At 42.1% G+C, this 17,312-nt stretch overlaps 1 protein-coding gene across 3 annotated transcripts in view; it reads right to left on the bottom strand.

Moving 5' to 3' along the window:
• IFT52 (intraflagellar transport 52) overlaps positions 1 to 15,261 on the bottom strand; it is a 28,860-nt gene extending 13,599 nt beyond the window's left edge. For all 3 annotated transcript variants that reach the window (XR_003591284.3, XM_060397802.1, XM_027977215.3), the window contains exons 1-9: positions 15,101 to 15,261; positions 12,785 to 12,912; positions 12,035 to 12,122; positions 10,947 to 11,076; positions 10,583 to 10,658; positions 9,449 to 9,520; positions 5,639 to 5,765; positions 2,071 to 2,157; positions 871 to 939 (exon numbers count right to left, since the gene is read on the bottom strand). Coding sequence is in view for 2 of the 3 variants with exons in the window: in XM_060397802.1 (XP_060253785.1) it covers positions 871 to 939; positions 2,071 to 2,157; positions 5,639 to 5,765; positions 9,449 to 9,520; positions 10,583 to 10,658; positions 10,947 to 11,076; positions 12,035 to 12,122; positions 12,785 to 12,903 (768 nt within the window). In the remaining variant the exon portion in view is untranslated. The remainder of the gene's footprint in view (positions 1 to 870; positions 940 to 2,070; positions 2,158 to 5,638; positions 5,766 to 9,448; positions 9,521 to 10,582; positions 10,659 to 10,946; positions 11,077 to 12,034; positions 12,123 to 12,784; positions 12,913 to 15,100) is intronic.
• Between the last annotated feature and the right edge of the window lie 2,051 nt (positions 15,262 to 17,312).

Below are 17,312 nucleotides of genomic sequence, written 5' to 3'. Positions count from 1 at the left end.
GAGGTTTTTTTAAAAAGTCTTGATAGATGTATAGCCCTTTTATACACTTTAGTTTAACAAGTAAATTTACATTGATTCACTTATTATTATGATTCTCATAATTACCCTGTGAGAAAGGTACTAGCAGCCCCAAAAATAATGAGAAAATGAAGATGATAAAAGGTCAGAAATGGCCTGCTTAAGGTTTCGAGGCTCATGGTGGAGCGGGACCGAGAATGTAGCTACTGGCTCCCAGTCCAGTGCTGGCCTTTTATATATTTTTTTAATATTCAAATGGCTCCACTGGGTCTTAGTTCCACACGAGGAAACTTCATTTGCGGCATGTGGGGTCTAGTTCCCCGACCGTGGGCTGAATCCAGGCCCCCTGCGATGCGAGCACAGAGTCTTAGCCACCAGACTACTAGGGAAGTCCCTCCAGTGCTGGTCTTTCCACTCTCCCATGTCTGATCAAGTATTATCATAATGCCTTTAGGATTGTTCTTCCTAAAGGCAACCAAATTGGAGTTTAAAACTTAAATTCTGATGATCTTTGTTTCTTTATGAAAAAGTACTTTTATATCCTTCATAGTTGTGAAGACATATTTCTCTACAGATACTGTTTCTGAAAGTTTCAGCCAGAGAGCGTATGTTAAGTTCCAGTTACTACATATACAGACAGAGGCTCCCACCCCACTGAATTCTATGACTAATAATTTACTGATTTTTTTTTTTAACAGCATAGGCTTCGTCTTGCCAAAAAGCATCATTTCTTGCTATCTGTCTTACAGATAAGGTAAGAGATAGATATGTTTTTGGAACTGTTAGAAGTGGTGCTGAGAAGCTGGAGCCATTTTTCATTTCAAAGTTTTTAAGTAATCTACAACCTCCTACCTCTGGGTCCTCGGCATCAATCTGGTTTAGGTGGATGTCTTCTGTTGTTAGCCACCGGAAAACAACATCCTAAATTTTAAAAAATAAACACAGAATTACACACTGTGTATCTGAGAAAGCTGTAGGCAGGACTAGAGAATTTAACAATCAAGGAAAATGATGACGGGAAAGAGACTATACAGCAGTGACTTGAAAAAGGGCAGTCACCCCTGTCTTGGTGAAATCATATAAAAACTTAAGTCTTTCTCACTCTAGTGCCATTTTTATTCTTAGAAACTTACCATTTATCTTAGGGCACTCAAGCCTTTAACCACAAGCCCAAATCTATTAAAACGTGTTCACAATTCTGAAACAATCCCTGTATAATGTGCTGATGACGTCTGGACTTAAAAAGTAGAATACAGCAAAGATGCCCCCAGAATGTGACTAAAGACAGTGGAACTTCACGTGGATTCCACAGAAACAAGATCTTCCATCAATCTCTCAACACAACAACAATCCTTAAGGCTGAAGGAACATCTTTCATTAATGAGAAAGTTCAGAGGGACCTTCTCCCTCTGGTGAGTGAGTCACCAGCATCACGCCAAAGTCCAGCTCTGACCAGCACCCTGCCATGCCTCCCAGGACGCGTTCCCTTCATACCTGCCATGCCTTTCCCTCATTTCCCACCTCGGTCAGCAGCCAGCCCCATCACAGTCTCCTTGTGCTTCCAGTCCCTCCCCCACTCACCCCTTCCCTGCCTTCATTCAGGTCCTTGTCCCTCCTTGCCCATATGTGTCCCTCTCCTGTCCCTCTTCCACACCCAAAGACCTGACTATGCCCAAAGCTGCTGGACACTCTACAAGGGCTCGCTGTGGCTTTTCAAGAGAGTTTGAGTTCCAAGGCTCTATGCACAAGGCCCTGGCTGGGCTTGCTCCTCCCTGCTTCCCCAGGGAGGCTCCCAGCCCGGGCGGCAAGTTTAGAGACACGCACCACATCCCTCTGCACTGACCTCTCTCATCTGTCACCGTCTCTCTCAATGTCCTGTACACTTCTGCAGAGCAGAGACTGCCTGACTCACCTTTGTGTCCTTAGTGCCTGGAATATAATGGGCTCTGAAGAGCTGGTTTTAAAAGAATAGATGAACTCAGCAGTACATTTTTTAAATGACATGAAAATCATATACAATATTCATTAGTATGACAAAAGAAAAGAGCTTACCATGATTTTGCTGTTTTCTTCTTTATCCAAATATTGGTCACTGAACATGTGACATGAGCCAAGCACTGCCAGTTTCCCACCTTGGTTCTGTTGATGACAAAGCAGGGTCAGCGATTCAGATCCCCAAATGGACCACGTGCATCCTAGTCACCAAACACTTATCATCACAACATGCGAGCAAATGTCTTCTACACTAACATGTGTCAATTTACATGGGTATTTTAGTGGTCTAGAAATGTCAATTATGACAACAACTATATTCCAACCTGCCTCTCAATTTAGACACCACTTCTGTACCCTTCTATCTGACTTTAACAGAAAGTAATGTAAATTTGTTCAATAGTATTTTCCCACTGTTAGTGAAATTATAAATGAAAATCATAATCTTTTTTTTTTTTAAATTATTTATTTGGCTGCACTGGGTCTTAACTGCAGCATATGGGATCTAGTTCCCTGAGCAAGGACTGAACCTTGGCCCTCTGCATTGGGCCTACAGTCTTAACCACTAGACCACCAGGGAAGTCCCCGAAAATCATAATCTTAAAGGGAAATAAAAAAGACAAATTGAAAAACAATCTGTAAAGATTTAGACATTTTATGAATACCAAAAAAAGTGTTTAAGAGACAGAAAACTAACCCACAAGCATGAAAAATTCACAAAAGAAATGACTAGCTAATAATAAAAAACTTTAAGATTAGTAATTTTAAAAAAACAAAGTGTTTTTCCTGATAAGATTAATAAGTGAGAAAAAGTGACTCTAAGCCATTGGCCAGGTTTCAGTGAGTCTCTGACATGGTGCTGAAACTGCCAACAAAAGCAGCATAAATACACCAGACGCTCTGCACACCTTTACACTAATAACCACAGAAGACTAGAAATAAATCCAAACATTCACCCAGAAATACGGTTAAGAACAATGGAACCTCCCAGTTGTTAAGTTATATATTAGCAAGCATTTTCACTAACTTGGGAAAATGCTTCTGCCATAACATTAGGTTAGAAAAAAACAGTACACCATCAGTTGTAGAGAGTTTAAAGCCTGTGAGGCAAACAAAAATGCAGCACCAGCCGAAGTGGGAGAAAACGACCACGACGCCCACCTGGCCCGCCTCCGAACAGCGCGAGAGGCAGCATGTTTCCCTCCATCTCTGTGTGTATCTTGTGGCTGCGCTCGGCCTTCCGTGTGGCGCATGAGCTCTGGATCAGGCGGGCTTCACTGCCCCATAGCATGTGGGATATTAGTTCCCTCACCAGGGATCAAACCCACATCCCTTGCACTGGAGGGCAGATTCTTAACCACTGAACCACCAGGAAAATCCTTCCATAGCTGTATTTTAAAATACCGAGTATATATTATTTTGTCATAAGAAAAAGAGTACAGAATTAAAAATATAAAATGAAATCAGACTTGCTAGCAAAGTCACATACAGGGAAGCCACAGTTGTGATGGTACTGAAAAAGAATGGCAGCTAAGCCACAGCTGTTGGGAGACAAATACACAAATTCTTTAAATAAAACAAAAATTGCAAAACAAACTCTAAAAAGTCCCACATGAAAAGCAAATGCTTCATAGGAAAAATGATTTCTACACCATAACCACTGCAAACAGATCGGTTACTGAGAATAGGAAATTAATTGGGTGGAATTCTACAGAAAGAATGGGGAAATGACTGGATGAACTGGCTTGTGATTTGAATCCCCACAGGCTAAGTAAATACATAAACCTCCATTCACAGATTTATCTTTTCCTTATATACAGTTGACCTTTGAATGAACATGGGTTTCAACTGCATGGTTTCACTTACAAGTGAACTTTTTCAACAGTAAATACTACTGTACAACGCAGCCCATGGTCGACTGAATTCACAGCAGACTGCACAGATGGAGGCCTGGCTCTATCACACAAACTTTCCACCGTGCAGACGATCGGCGCCTCTAACCCCCACACTGTTCATGGGTCCACTGTATTTTCTTTTTCCTACTTCATTTATTTCAAATAGACTGTAGATTGTTCTTTAATGCTTTTATTCTGTCCTGACAGATTATACCATTGTCTTCAGTGGCCTTTTCCAGCATCTGTCTATAACTTGTTCCAATTAAACAGGCATATGTTTACTCAAGGACCATTTGCTCCCTCAGTGTTAATGAGTCTGTCCCAGTAAACTGAAGACCTAGAAAGTCTTGTGATGAGCCCAGTGAAGGCAACGGCCCTGGGCAAGGAGGCAGAACCCTCCAGTACTGGCCTGACCCTGCTCATGGGTCCAGGTGGAGCTCCTCCCTAGGATCACTGCCTCATCTCACCAACAAGAGTGACAGGCAGCAACCTCTCTGAAAGACTGTGTTTACAAGGCAGGACTGAAAGCCTATTAGGAGGAGAAAATGGGCTTTAAATAGCTAGGCAATGAACAGATGAGAATCTCATGAGTTCCAGAGGAAACGCCACACTTGGCACAGAACAGTATACACACCAGATACTCCATACAAGTCCACTGATTAAGCCAGGTAACATCTCTGTGCCTGGTTAAAAAAAATCAAAGCTCTGGTATTACATATAATACCAGGGGCTCCTTAAGATGGTGTCTCATGACTTTTGTGTCTCTGAATAGACATTTCATGTAAACTGGTCATTTCCGCATCTTGAAACATTTAATAACACTTTAATTCTAAAACAATATTTCCCTCTGCTTAGGAGAGACTGCCATGACAGCTATACCAATTTTGTCTAAATATCATCTTTCAAGCACAGCATAGACATTTATTTACTTCCTAATAAAATGATGTCACAAATTTGAAGTATGAGAAGGAAAAGTAATACCTAGGTCCCATAAAGAAAAATAGGATCCTGCTACACTACAGACATGTGGGTCTCTGGACAAAAACTGGGAGGTCACTGGTGAATTCCATGTCTTGGTAGACAGATGAAGGTGGGTTCAACAGACATGAATTAAAAGGCAGTGGACACATGGGGTGATGAGGACGACGATGATGCCCTCTCGAGCCACCTGAACCCGTAACTTGCAGGAACCCTAGGATGAGAACGGAACAACTAGTCTCCCGGAATGTTTTCCTGGGATGCACTAAAATGCAAGCAGCACAATGCTTTGGTGTAGTCTGCGAAATCAGCCTTCCTCTAAGTGGATTCTCCTGCACTGAGGGTGAGAGCTGGCAGTCAGAGGCAGCTGTGCTACAGGCGGTCTCATGCTGCACTGGAAGAGCTCTGGACTCACAGTAAGAGCTAGGCTTAGGTCTTGGCTCCATCACTGACCACTGTTTCCCCATAAGTAAAATGTAATTCAGTGAAATTCTCCTTCACAGGACTATTGTGAAGAGCAGTGAGAAAATATAGGCATTTCCTGGTGGACCAGAGTTAGGACTCTACTGCAGAGGCATGGGTTCAATCCCTGGTTGGGGAGCTCAGATCCCGCATAGTGGTGCAGCGCTCCCCCCCCCGCCACGCCCCTAAAAAGAGACAGACAATATATGAAACCCCTATAGAAGCAGTAAAGTAGTGTTCACAATTTCAGTAACAAAAATTACATATGCACCCATATCTAAGAAAGGCTGTACCTTCGAGTGATAGAAAGCCAGGATGGGTCTGTTAAGCGGGAAACAGACAGAGCCTGTGGACAGAACAGCCACGGCGGGTTTCGTGACACTCAACGTGGCACCAAAAGGATAGACAAAGGTGAGAGCCCTGAAAGAAAGAAACGTTCAAGGTATTTAGTAAAAAAGTTTTTCAAGATAATCTCAGTGTTTCTTGAGAAAGTTATGACCAAATTTTTCTATAAGCTTTGGTTTGTTAACTCAAAATCAGTATAACTCTAGCTCTAAGTTTAATGAAACATTTTAAGAAATGTGAATATAAATTAAAAATGTACAATCATATGTGTGAAAGTGAAGTCGCTCAGTCGTGTCTGACTCTTTGCGACCCCATGGACGCCAGGCTCCTCCATCCATGGGATTTTCTAGGCAAGAGTACTGGAGTGGGTTGCCATTTCCTTCTCCATGGAATCTTCCCAGTATGTGTAAATGATTATAACAGAAAGAAATAAAGTAGTCCCTATGGAAGAAGTGGAAGAAGAGGAGGCTTCACCTAAGAAGTGAACCAGAACTGCACATGAGCCTGCTCTGGGGAACCATGTCTCAGACACAGTTTTCTCCCCACTCAGAAACCTGACTGGTGTTATCGCCAGGTACGGATGTCTGCCACTGGAGGGGTGTGGAGGGGCTGAGGGCTTATACGAATACAGGCGTATATTTATCCCACGTTGGACACTTCTACACAGACCAGTCTCGGAGTACCCCCTCTACTCTACACTGTTCTAGCAAAGACTATGAGTACCCAGAGTGAATCAGTAGTTGGGCAATGCACTCCTGGCAAAGGTGTGGGACTGAGGGGCTAAGGGTGTGGTGCACACCTGGGTGAGGCCAGGCCCTGAAGGAGGAGCTAGGGCTTCAGTGAAAGAAAAATGGAGGGATCTCCCTGGTGGTCCAGAGGTTAAAATTCTGCGCTTCCAATTCAGGGTGCGGGTTCCATCTCTGGTTGGGGAACTAGGATCTTGCATGCTATGTGGCCAAGAAAACAAAAGGAGCTTCACAGCCACAAAAGAAAAAGGAGCTCTCAAAGTATTTGTTTGAAAGAAGCGTTCTCAGAATGGAGAGAAACGGGAATCTTAAAAGCAAAGCATATAATTAGAAACTGGGGCAGGAGGTGGGAGAAACGGGCAGAGGGAATACCCAGGAAGAGCTGCCTATGAAGATTCTAACTTTTCTTTCCTTTAGACCATTCTTTTTAGCTTTTCAGTTATTTCCGTCTTGTGTCACTTTTCCCTGTTCCTTCAGTAAAGTCTCATATACAGCTATGAGTTCTGTGTCTCATCGAGGTTGAGAAGAGGTGCCTGCCCCACGCTGTCCATTCTCTTCCTTCTACCCCTACCCTAGCAGTATCCCAGTAAGGGGGCTGCAGCCCAGGAGTTCCAGAGCAGGAGCGGAAGGAAGTAAGCGGTTGCCAAGGAGGAAGAAAAGGGAGAAACAGCTGTGCGTACATCAGGGTCCATCCTTCCCCAGTTTCCCAAGTGCACTCGAGGGAGATAATTCTTAAGAAAGCAAAGAGAATGGTCGGTTATAAGATGAAAACTGTCAAGCTATTTATATGCCTCTATTTCTTTTATTATTACTAAGAAATCAATCAGACTGACATTTTGATGAGACTTTAAGTGTTAAAACTAAACACCAACCCCCAAAACTAATACAGGACTTCTCCTAACATGTGTGAATGAGTAAGATTAACTGGGAAAGTGTATTCCTGGAAGAGGAAGCAGATATGTAAAGGTCCTAAGGTGAGAGAGAGCTCAGCATACTTAAGGAATTCAAGCAAAGTCAGCGTGACTAGAGCAGAGTAAGAGAAGGAAAACGACAAGGGATAAAATACACAGGGCTAAAGGACAGCCTGAGACTCCAACAGCTACGAGATTTCAAAGCACGAAGCAGGGCTACTTATCCACACCTCAGAGCCTCTCAAGACACAGCTCTGCTTCCGAGGTAACCCAGGAACAACCTGCCATCTGCCCTTCACTACGACGACTGACAAAGTGAGACTGGGACAGCAGTGAAGGTGCAAGCCTCACACCTCACAAGCACGCCCGCAGGTAGGCCTCGCTGGGGTTTCCCAACAGCTCTCTCAGATTCATATCGTCCCCATTACGCAAATATAGCAACTAACGCTAAGAGTTACTTTGCCCTGGGCCACCCTGCAAGGAAGGCATGAAATTGGAAACTTCTAAATCCTTCTAAATCCAAGTCCACAGTTCTTTCACTTCTTTACCAAGAATCAGATTGTGATTCTTAAATGTCCAAAAATGTTAACTTATATGTTGCTACTTATTTTTACCCTTTATGACTTTACTGTGGTTTCATACTAAGAAAGGGTTTTTTTTTTTTCCTCTAAGATTATAAAACATTCACTTCCAGTTTCTTTCAGTACTGCTGTGGTCTGATGTTTAATATTTAAAAATTAAACCCATCTGAAATACATTTTGAGATGTAGCATGAAAACAGAAATGCTTTTTCAAGTGAAAAACATTTTAGCTAAAATTATACATTCATTCCCCAATAATCTGAAATGTCACTTTTACTATAAAATAACCCTTATCTTCCATATATTTTGGGTCTAATTTTTTATTTTTCACTAGTTTGGAATTAGTATCATAGTATTTTAACTACTAGAGGTTTGTAATATGCATTAATGATATAAAAACATTCAACTTTTATGGGGCAAAATATCTCAAAGTAACATAATAAACTGGGAAAAATACTTACAACACATGGAGGTCTTGTAAATGAACATCAACATAAAAACAGACCAAAAGCAGTGAATAGGAAATTCACAGGATAAACACAACCAGTCAATAAACTTTAAAAGCCATTCCATTCATAATCAAAGAACTACAACTGAAAATAAAGTGGTATCATTTCTCAGTAGAATATTCTGTGCTGGCAAGAGAGGAAAGGGGCATGTTCGTAGGGACCGTAAACGCTACACGTGCCTGGAGGGTGACTTGGCAATGCACCACATTTGGCAATGCATCAGCTGGAAGATCTGTGACCCTGAAATTTAAACGCCAAGAATCTGGCCTACTAAGATACTAGCATAAGTGCTCAAAAACTGTACCTACAAAGATGTTCACTTTGTGCTTTGTTATTTATGACAATTAATATAATGGTGGAGGACAGGGAAGCCTGGCATGCTGCAGTCCATGGGGTCACAAAAGGTTGGACACGACTTGGCGGCTGAACATCATCATCAAACTGTGTATAATAAAAATAAGGAAAAGAAGTTAAGAGTCTGCCTCGGAGCAGACTGCCTAGCACCGAAACTCAGTTCCGACACTAGTCAAGTGAGCCTGGGCACCTACACCGTCTGTTAACTCATCAATAACCTTAGAGGCTGCTGTGAAGATTAACTGAAGTAATAATACATGCCAGGCCTACGACATAGTAAGTGCTCATTAAATGTTAGGTGGCATTTTTAATGCAAAATATTATAAAATTACTTAAATGTCCAGTAAGAGGAGACTTGTTAGATTAGGATACATCCAACTTAATCTAGTCATTATTAAAAGGATAAAGTACCTATCCCTATTTTTATATATAAAAAAATTTTTTTTAATCTAAATGTTGTTTAGAAGCATTATCTTTGGGGAGAAGGTCATGGATTTAGAGTGGAGGACTTCTATTTTCTTCCTTTTGAACTGATCAAACTGGTTTTTTGATGGAACTACTTTTGTAATCAAGAACGAAAACGTTTTCATTTTGAAAAAGGAAACTCTTCAAGTGACAACTCTGCCCTCTTCAGGTGGCCTCAGGGAACACACTCACTGGGCGTTGTTTCCACTGCTCTCCTCATCAAGAATCCCAGGCACGGCCTTCCCTGCAGCTCGGCTAATCTCCCTTGAAGAAAAACGAATTAAAATCTAGTAAACAACAAGAACAAAATTTAGGGATTTCACACTCCATTCATTAATATAACTTGGTTACAAGAACTGTGCAGTCAAAATGCAATCCTTAAAAAAATTAAAGGTACTCCTATACACTTCCATACCTTCTGAGAAGCTTGCAAAAGTTAGTATGAAAATGTAAGAGTTAGTTGCTCTTTTTTGAGTCCTGAGGAAAGGGCTCAAATATGTGTTAGACCCACATTCTTGCCTTGTATTCTAGACTCTGGATCTTCAGACCCTACGTACCTGGCAAGTTGAAGTGTAGCATTGTTCCGGATATGGGGACCAGAGGGTCCTTGATGTTGCCCCTCATGCACTCAGTTCCTGCTTTCTCAAAGCTCTTACGGTTTAGGATTCAATGGATGAGAAAAAAACGAGTTTCATCTTTGGTTCCAGGGGTGAATATGACCCAGGGCCTTCGATGCCCTCTGCCACAGTGACCCGTTCGTGATGAGCCCGCGGCATAGGTCAGCTCAAAGAGACCACACCTCAGGTCTACTCTTGCTAAGCAGGTTGGAACCAAGGCCTGCACTCTTGCCCTAGCTCATGTAGCATAAAGATGCCAATATGGGAACTGTTAGAAGGATTCAGTCCACACACACAGGAGAGCAGAGCCAAGAGAACTGCCGAGAGATGGGGCTGGAGTCCTGATGACGTCATGAGTCTTTCTCGCGGTCCATATCCAAAGCCTGCCCCAACTTCTCAGCTTTTCAATTAAATGAATCAATAAAATCTTCCTGTTGTTTAATCCCATTTGAACAGAGTTTTCTGTTACTTGAAATTGAATATATTCTGTCAAAAGGTGATGTGAAGTCAGGTTTCAAAAGATGGGAGTAATATCATTTGATGGGTGAGAAGTGATATAATACAATAAACTATCATTTAATAAAATAAAACAAAAAGGCAAGAAAGGAAAAGGGCTGGAGAAAACAATGTGTGAGAAGATGTAAGGGAAGAGTCACAGAGGAAAGAGGAGAATCATTGGCAAAGTCATTTCCACTTTTGATATGCTTACCTATTCAAGACTCCATTGGAAACTAGAGCTTCTTTAGGATGGAAATACTTATAATACACATTTCTAACCACAGCATCTTTAGGGAGAAAAGAGAAGGTGGTGCATCTTAGAAGTAAGTTTGATATTACAGACACGTACAAATTTTGACCTGAAAGGAATCCTGGAACTGTATTCCAATCACTCTCATTTCATACATGGAAGAAGCTAAGCACCAAAAAAGTGAGACTGCTGAGGAGGTCAGAATGCAAGGCCATGCACCCTCACAGTCAAGGGCTTTCTCCATTGTACTATTAGGCCCAGAGGACTACGATATAAATAATAAATAGGAAGTTACTGCCTCTAATAAAGTAGTAATAATAATTACCATTATTAACCATGATTCCATATTCTTCTAGGAGAAAGTTAATGTTGGTTTCAAATCTGGATTCCCCACCCTCTCCTAGCATCACAAGGATGTCTCCACCACCATCAAGGTATTTCTTTAGGATTTCAAACTACACAAAGAAAAAAAAAAAAAACAATCTATAAATTTATGCCAAAGACCTTTGTCAAAAACACTAAGATCTTAACTAGCTGAAAAAGAAACACTTCCAATCTGCAAAGGCACTTAAAGTTTATATTAAGAAAACATAAAACTTACTATCTATGTATCAATAGGATTTCCATATTTGTCATTAGCATAAAGCTCCAAAATACTCAAACTGAAACGACATTTTCACAGCTGACTATCTGGACAGCAAAAGTAGAAAACTACTAGCTAAAGGCAGATCACAAGTCACTGTCATATAGATCCCATATTGTTAATCCATTCAACTGTTGGCGGACACCTGGGTTGCTTCTGCCTTTTGGCTGCCGGGAACAGTGCTCTCGATGAACGTGGGCGTACAAACACCTCTTTGAGATCCTGCTTTCAATTCTCTGCATGTATCCCAGAAGCAGGATTGCTGAATCACAGAATTCTGTTTGTCATTTTTTTAGGAACCACCATCCCGTTTTCCATAGTGGCTGCACCACTTCACCTCTCCACCAATGGTATACAAGGGGTCCAATTTCTTTACATCTTCACTTGTCATTTATGTTTGGGTTTCACATTTCTCATTCTTTGTCTAGCCATGAAACAGAGTTTTAAAATAGCTTAAAGAAATAGTTTAATTTTAAATGGAATTTCCTATTTTTAAAGCAAAAATATGGCAAAGAGGTATGGCTGATACTGAACTCCCCTGCACTGTGTGTCTGGCACTTTTCATGCAAAAACTCAGCCACACCACAGCCACACCATACCATAGCTGTTGTGGTGCATGAATCATCGCAACAACTCCACGATGAAGAGAGAAATGAAGTGACCACCTTGAGGCCTCACAGGTAAGTGGTGAAGAGGAATTTAGGTTCAAGATTTCAGAGCCCATTCTCCTAGCTATCTCACTACCAGTCTTCTTTACAAATATTTCTTACCTCAGCTGCAGTAAATTTTTCCCTCGGCCCAGCTGTAATCCATAGTTTCACCCCAATGAGCTTCTCAGGTGTGATTTCATCTTTTAAACTAGAAATATGATTTCAAAAGCAAGTGTCAGATCCATGATTTACACCAATTTATGAGTTATTTTAGCATCTAAACTGTATGGAATCAGAGGCTACAGAGGCCCAGAGATGAAGGATTTAGAGGTACCTAGTCTAGCTTCTCTCTCAAAAGTGAGACTCCTCTCTAATAGGCCTGCCCCAAAGTCATCAGCCTCTGTTCAAATATACCTATAAGCCAAGATTATAGGTATATTAGATTAGATTAGACCACACTAGAGCATAAAGAAGTCCCCCAACTACTAATTCAATCAGCTCGACCATTAGCTCACATGACTACATATCCTTACCCATTAAGAAAAACCATACATACACACTCAGAGATATTTTTGGTTTTTCCTTTCCCTAAACTGAAGTACTGACCTGAGTTAAAATATGGAGAAAGCGTTTAACCTCTGAAAAACGCATATATGTGTAATTAGAATAAGGTTTTGACTTGTAATTTGGGGGGACAACTTAATAATATGCTAATTGCCAATTTTCAAGAGAGATGGTTTAATAATTCTGAACAATGTTTAGTGGAACCCCTCCCACCTCAAAAGCCATTCTTATATAAGATGGATACTTCCCAGTATTACCAGCAAGCTGCTTTTACTGCTTAGAAGGGAAAACAATATACTTGGTCACCTCTGAATTTTCCAATGACTGCGAAGTCTTTTCTGCATAGATTTATAGCCGTTGCTGGTGGTGAAGACTTCCTTTTTGTACGCGTTGAAAAGAATGGTGCTCCGAAGCTCTTTTTCCATGGTCACCTCCTTATGGGAAAAAGAAGGGACAGAAAAAGGGAAACAATAAACAATATTCAAAAAGAAAGATCCTAAAGGAATAAATGTCTATTTCCTATAATTCATTAAGAAAAGGAGTACAGCTGCAGCTTACCTACAGTTCCCAAAGGCTGAAAGTGAAACAAATAATCATGGCTGCAGAAACCCAAGGCAAAAACCCTGGGTTTCCTACCAGCTCTCTCTCATGGCCCTGCCCGGCCATCACCTTGCCACATGGGGAACCATGTTTCCAACCTGATTCCTCACCCTTAACTACTGTTAAACGTGGGGTATAGTTTTCTAAATTCTTTTTACACATACAGTTACTTACAGTTTTATTTACAAAATAGAACCATATGCAGTATTCTGCAACACACTTCTTTCATCTAACCTGTATCTTTCACATCTTTCCATGTCACTATATACCACTTTTTTTTTTTTAAGGGCTGCACAGTATTCCATTTTATGGATGTACCAAAATGTATGGCATCAGTCATATACCAATGGACATCTGTTTTTTTCCCCAATTTTTTGCTAGTAAAACAGTACTAAGAACATCATTGAACAGGACATTTTGGCGCACTTTGCATATCTTCAGAATAAATTCCTGTTGAATGGCTACGTAAATTATTTCTAAATTACCCTACAAAAAACTACTAATTTTTACTTTCACTAACACTAATACATTTCTGTTTCCACACCACTCTTTTTAACTTTTTCATCTTTGCAAATAAGACAGGCAAAAAAAAAAAAACAACTTATTGTTTTATTCTGGACTCTGAAATTAGTAAGAAGACCATCTTTCACTGTGTGTATTAGCCACTTGTATTTCTTCTGATTTTCTTGTTCACATACGTGGATCATTTTTCTATTAGGTTTAATACTTTTTAGTTGATCATGAAACAAATATTTTCAGAAGTTTGTTTTTAGACTTAGTTACTGGTAGTTTTTTTGGTTTCGCTTGGATGAATTTTGCAGGCTATAGGGACAGTTTTAAATTTAATAGAATCAAAAGTATTAACATTTTCCTTTTTGGCTTCTGAATTGCACGGTGTATTTAGAAGAGTTTTTGCCATGCTAAGGTTATAAATACATCTCACAATGCTTTCTTCTAGTACTTTTATGATGTTATAATTTTTAAGATTTAAACTTTAGTCCATTTGGAATTTATTTTTGTGTTTAAAATTACTTTTGTTATTGTTTTAATTACTAAAAAGCTGCCTGACACTATCTTTTCAATGCTGATTTAAAATACCACCTTGCCTATATAATAAATCCCTAAAAATTGAATTTCATTATATATTCTATATAATTTATCTGCCTGTAAGTTCCTGCTCAGTCTCATCTATTTTAATCACTATAGTTTTATAATAGGTATGTTGTAATATTTGGTGCGGCTGATAAAAGCTAGTCCCTCTATTACTCAGAATTTTTAGAATTTTCCTGGCTAGTCCCACATCTTCATTCTTCAAGCTGAACTTTAATTTTGACAGGTTAAAAAAACAATCCCCCCATGATCTTTTCATGTTCTATTTATCCACGCCCATGCTTATTTTCAGTGTGTACAAACATTATATCCTGCCTTCTGATTACCTTAGTGGTTGCATACTCAATATTCATAAGCATCTATTTCTGGCCTAGTGCAATTTACATATTTCTGCTTCTGTCACTATTTTTGTCCTAGGACAAATTCCTAAGAGAAGGATTCCTGGGAAAAGGGGATGGGACTAGGATGTTACGGTTTCATGTCAATGCTCCTTCCCACTTAGTAGGATGACCAAAAACCTTCCAGCAGGAGGCGAGTCAGATTTGAGCCCCGTCTGAGGTCTGGGATCCGGGCCTCTATCTGCGCTCCTTGTTTATTTTACCTTGCTGCTGCTGCTAAGTCGCTTCAGCCGTGCCCGACTCTGTGCGACCCCATAGACGGCAGCCCACCAGGCTCCCCTGTCCCTGGAATTCTCCAGGCAAGAACACTGGAGTGGGTTGCCATTTTCTTCTCCAATGCATGAAAGTGAAAAGTGAAAGTGAAGTCGTTCAGTCGTGTCCCACTCTTCGCGACCCCATGGACTGCAGCCTACCAGGCTCCTCCGCCCATGGGATTTTCCAGGCAAGAGTACTCGCCAACTCCCAGGCCGCCTCAGCGCCCTGGCCGGCCCACCGCAGCAGGAATCCGCCTTACCTGAGGCCCGGTGACCACCGTCTGCAACCGCCGCCACCCAGCACCGCGCGGCCAGGTAACGGCCGCTTAGCAACGGCGGTTGGGAAACTGCCCGCTGGGAAGGCGTGGCCCCAGCTCCGGAGCGACGTGCCAACAACCTGGCGGAAGACGCCGCTGCGACTAACTCTTCTAGGAGGCAGAGTGCGGCTGGGCAGGGGTGGGGCTTCTGTGGGACTGTACCATTATTTTGGATAGCGGGTAAATCCAGACAGAATGTGGATTAACTTTAGGCCAAAGACAAACTCATTGGATTTTCTCCGTTAATATCTAATTTCAATAAGGGCTTATAAAATGACTTAGATAATGGCATCTGGTTCCATCACTTCATGGCAAATAGATGGGGAAACAGTAGAAACAATCACAGACTTTATTTGTGGGGGCTCCAAAATCACTGCAGATGGTGACTGCAGCCATGAAATTAAAAGACGCTTGCTCCTTGGAAGGAAAATTATGACCAACCTAGACAGCATATTAAAAAGCAGAGACATCACTTTGCCAACAAAGGTCCGTCTAGTCAAAGCTATGGTTTTTCCAGTAGTCACGTATGGCTGTGACTGAAAGTTAGACCATAAAGGAAGCTGAGCGCCGAAGAATTGATGCTTTTGAACTGTGGTGGTGAAGAAGACTCTTTGAGAGTCCCTTGGACTGCAAGGAGATCCAACCAGTCCATCCTAAAGGAAAGCCGTCCTGAATGTTCACTGGAAGGACTGATGCTGAAGCTGAAACTCCAATATGCTGGCCACCTGATGCAAAGAACTGACTCGTTTGAAAAGACCCTGATGCTGGGAAAGATCGAAAGGGGACGACAGAGGATGAGATGGTTGGATGGCATCACCGACTCAATGGACACGAATTTGAGTAAACTTCGGGAGTTGGTAATGGACAGGGAGGCCTGGCATGCTGCAGTCCCTGGGGTTGCAAAGAGTCGGACACGACTGAGCGACCGAACTGAACTGAAAAATGAAGAGACCCCCGCCCTCTCACCAAGGGCCGAAACTTCGCTCCACCCGGAGGGACGAGTCTAGTGGAGTCTTCCGGCGGGGAGTGCGGAAAGCCTAGCCCTGATCCCAAGGGCGCAGGCGCAGAGCGGCGGCCGGCCGGAGGGCGGAGGTTTGTTCTAGCGATCTTCAGTAAGGGTCGCGGTACTGGGAACGCGGGACTGGAGGGTCGGCGCTGTTTTATAGGAGAGTTTCGGCCTCCTGGGAGACTGGAGAGGACATCCAGGTGCAGGGCGGGCAGGTTTAATGGTGAGAACGGGAATACGACTTAGTTCTTTCTGTTTGATAAGCCCCGCATCTATGAGCGCCACAGTGCCAGGCTCAGGATGGGGCGGTGATCCTTTAGGGACGTTGGACCTTGTCAATCCAACCAAAAAAATAAAAATATAGGGCTTCTCTAGTGATCCATTAGTTAAGAATCCTCCTTGCAAAGGAGGGGAGGCAGGTTTGATCCCTGATAGGGGAGCTAAGTTCGCACATGCCAGGCAGCAACTGAGCCTGCAAGCCGTAATTAAAGATCCCCATTGGCGGAAACTAAGACCCTCTGCAGCCAGAACAACTGTAAAAATAAAAAATATAGACCTTTTTGAGGGAGCTGTGAGGGGCTGAAGCTGGGTAGACAGGCATCCTCGTTGAGCAGAGAAGAGAAAAAAGAATAGATCATTAAGGCCAGGGCTGGAGAAGAGCTTTTGAGTAGAAAGAATTGCGTTTGGAAAGAGCCGTCGCGAAAATGAGAAACTAGAGGGCGGTAACCACGGACGGGCCAGGCTTCTCCCCAGGGGAGCACTTCGTGGCTGCCTTGAGGGAGCATGGAAGCGTGTGTAATGCACCTGTCTCGCTGGCTCAAACTGATGAATGCAGACTTTTGTTACAGTCTTCAGCAGGTACAGAGTTTTAGGGTTTTAAAACACACACACACTCTCTTGTTGCCTTTTCACAGCTACTGTCCCTGCAAAGAGTAGAGAAGAGGGTGCTTGAGATTTCTCTTCCTGAGGATGCTGTCTTTTGGTACAAAACTGTGTAAATCCTGTTTGCAGTCAGTGTTTGCTAGAAAACCAAAAAAATACCTGCCCAAAGAACTGCACCCACTACTGGAGACTGTAGAGAGAGCAAGGGCCTGAGAATCAGCTGCTACCAAGTTCAGTTCCTGGCTGTCCCTTGTACAGCTAGGTGAC

Source organism: Ovis aries, chromosome 13, assembly GCF_016772045.2.
Source record: "Ovis aries strain OAR_USU_Benz2616 breed Rambouillet chromosome 13, ARS-UI_Ramb_v3.0, whole genome shotgun sequence".
NCBI lineage: Eukaryota > Metazoa > Chordata > Mammalia > Artiodactyla > Bovidae > Ovis > Ovis aries.
Note: the sequence above shows the minus strand (reverse complement) of the source record. Positions and strands in the feature narration are given on the sequence as shown.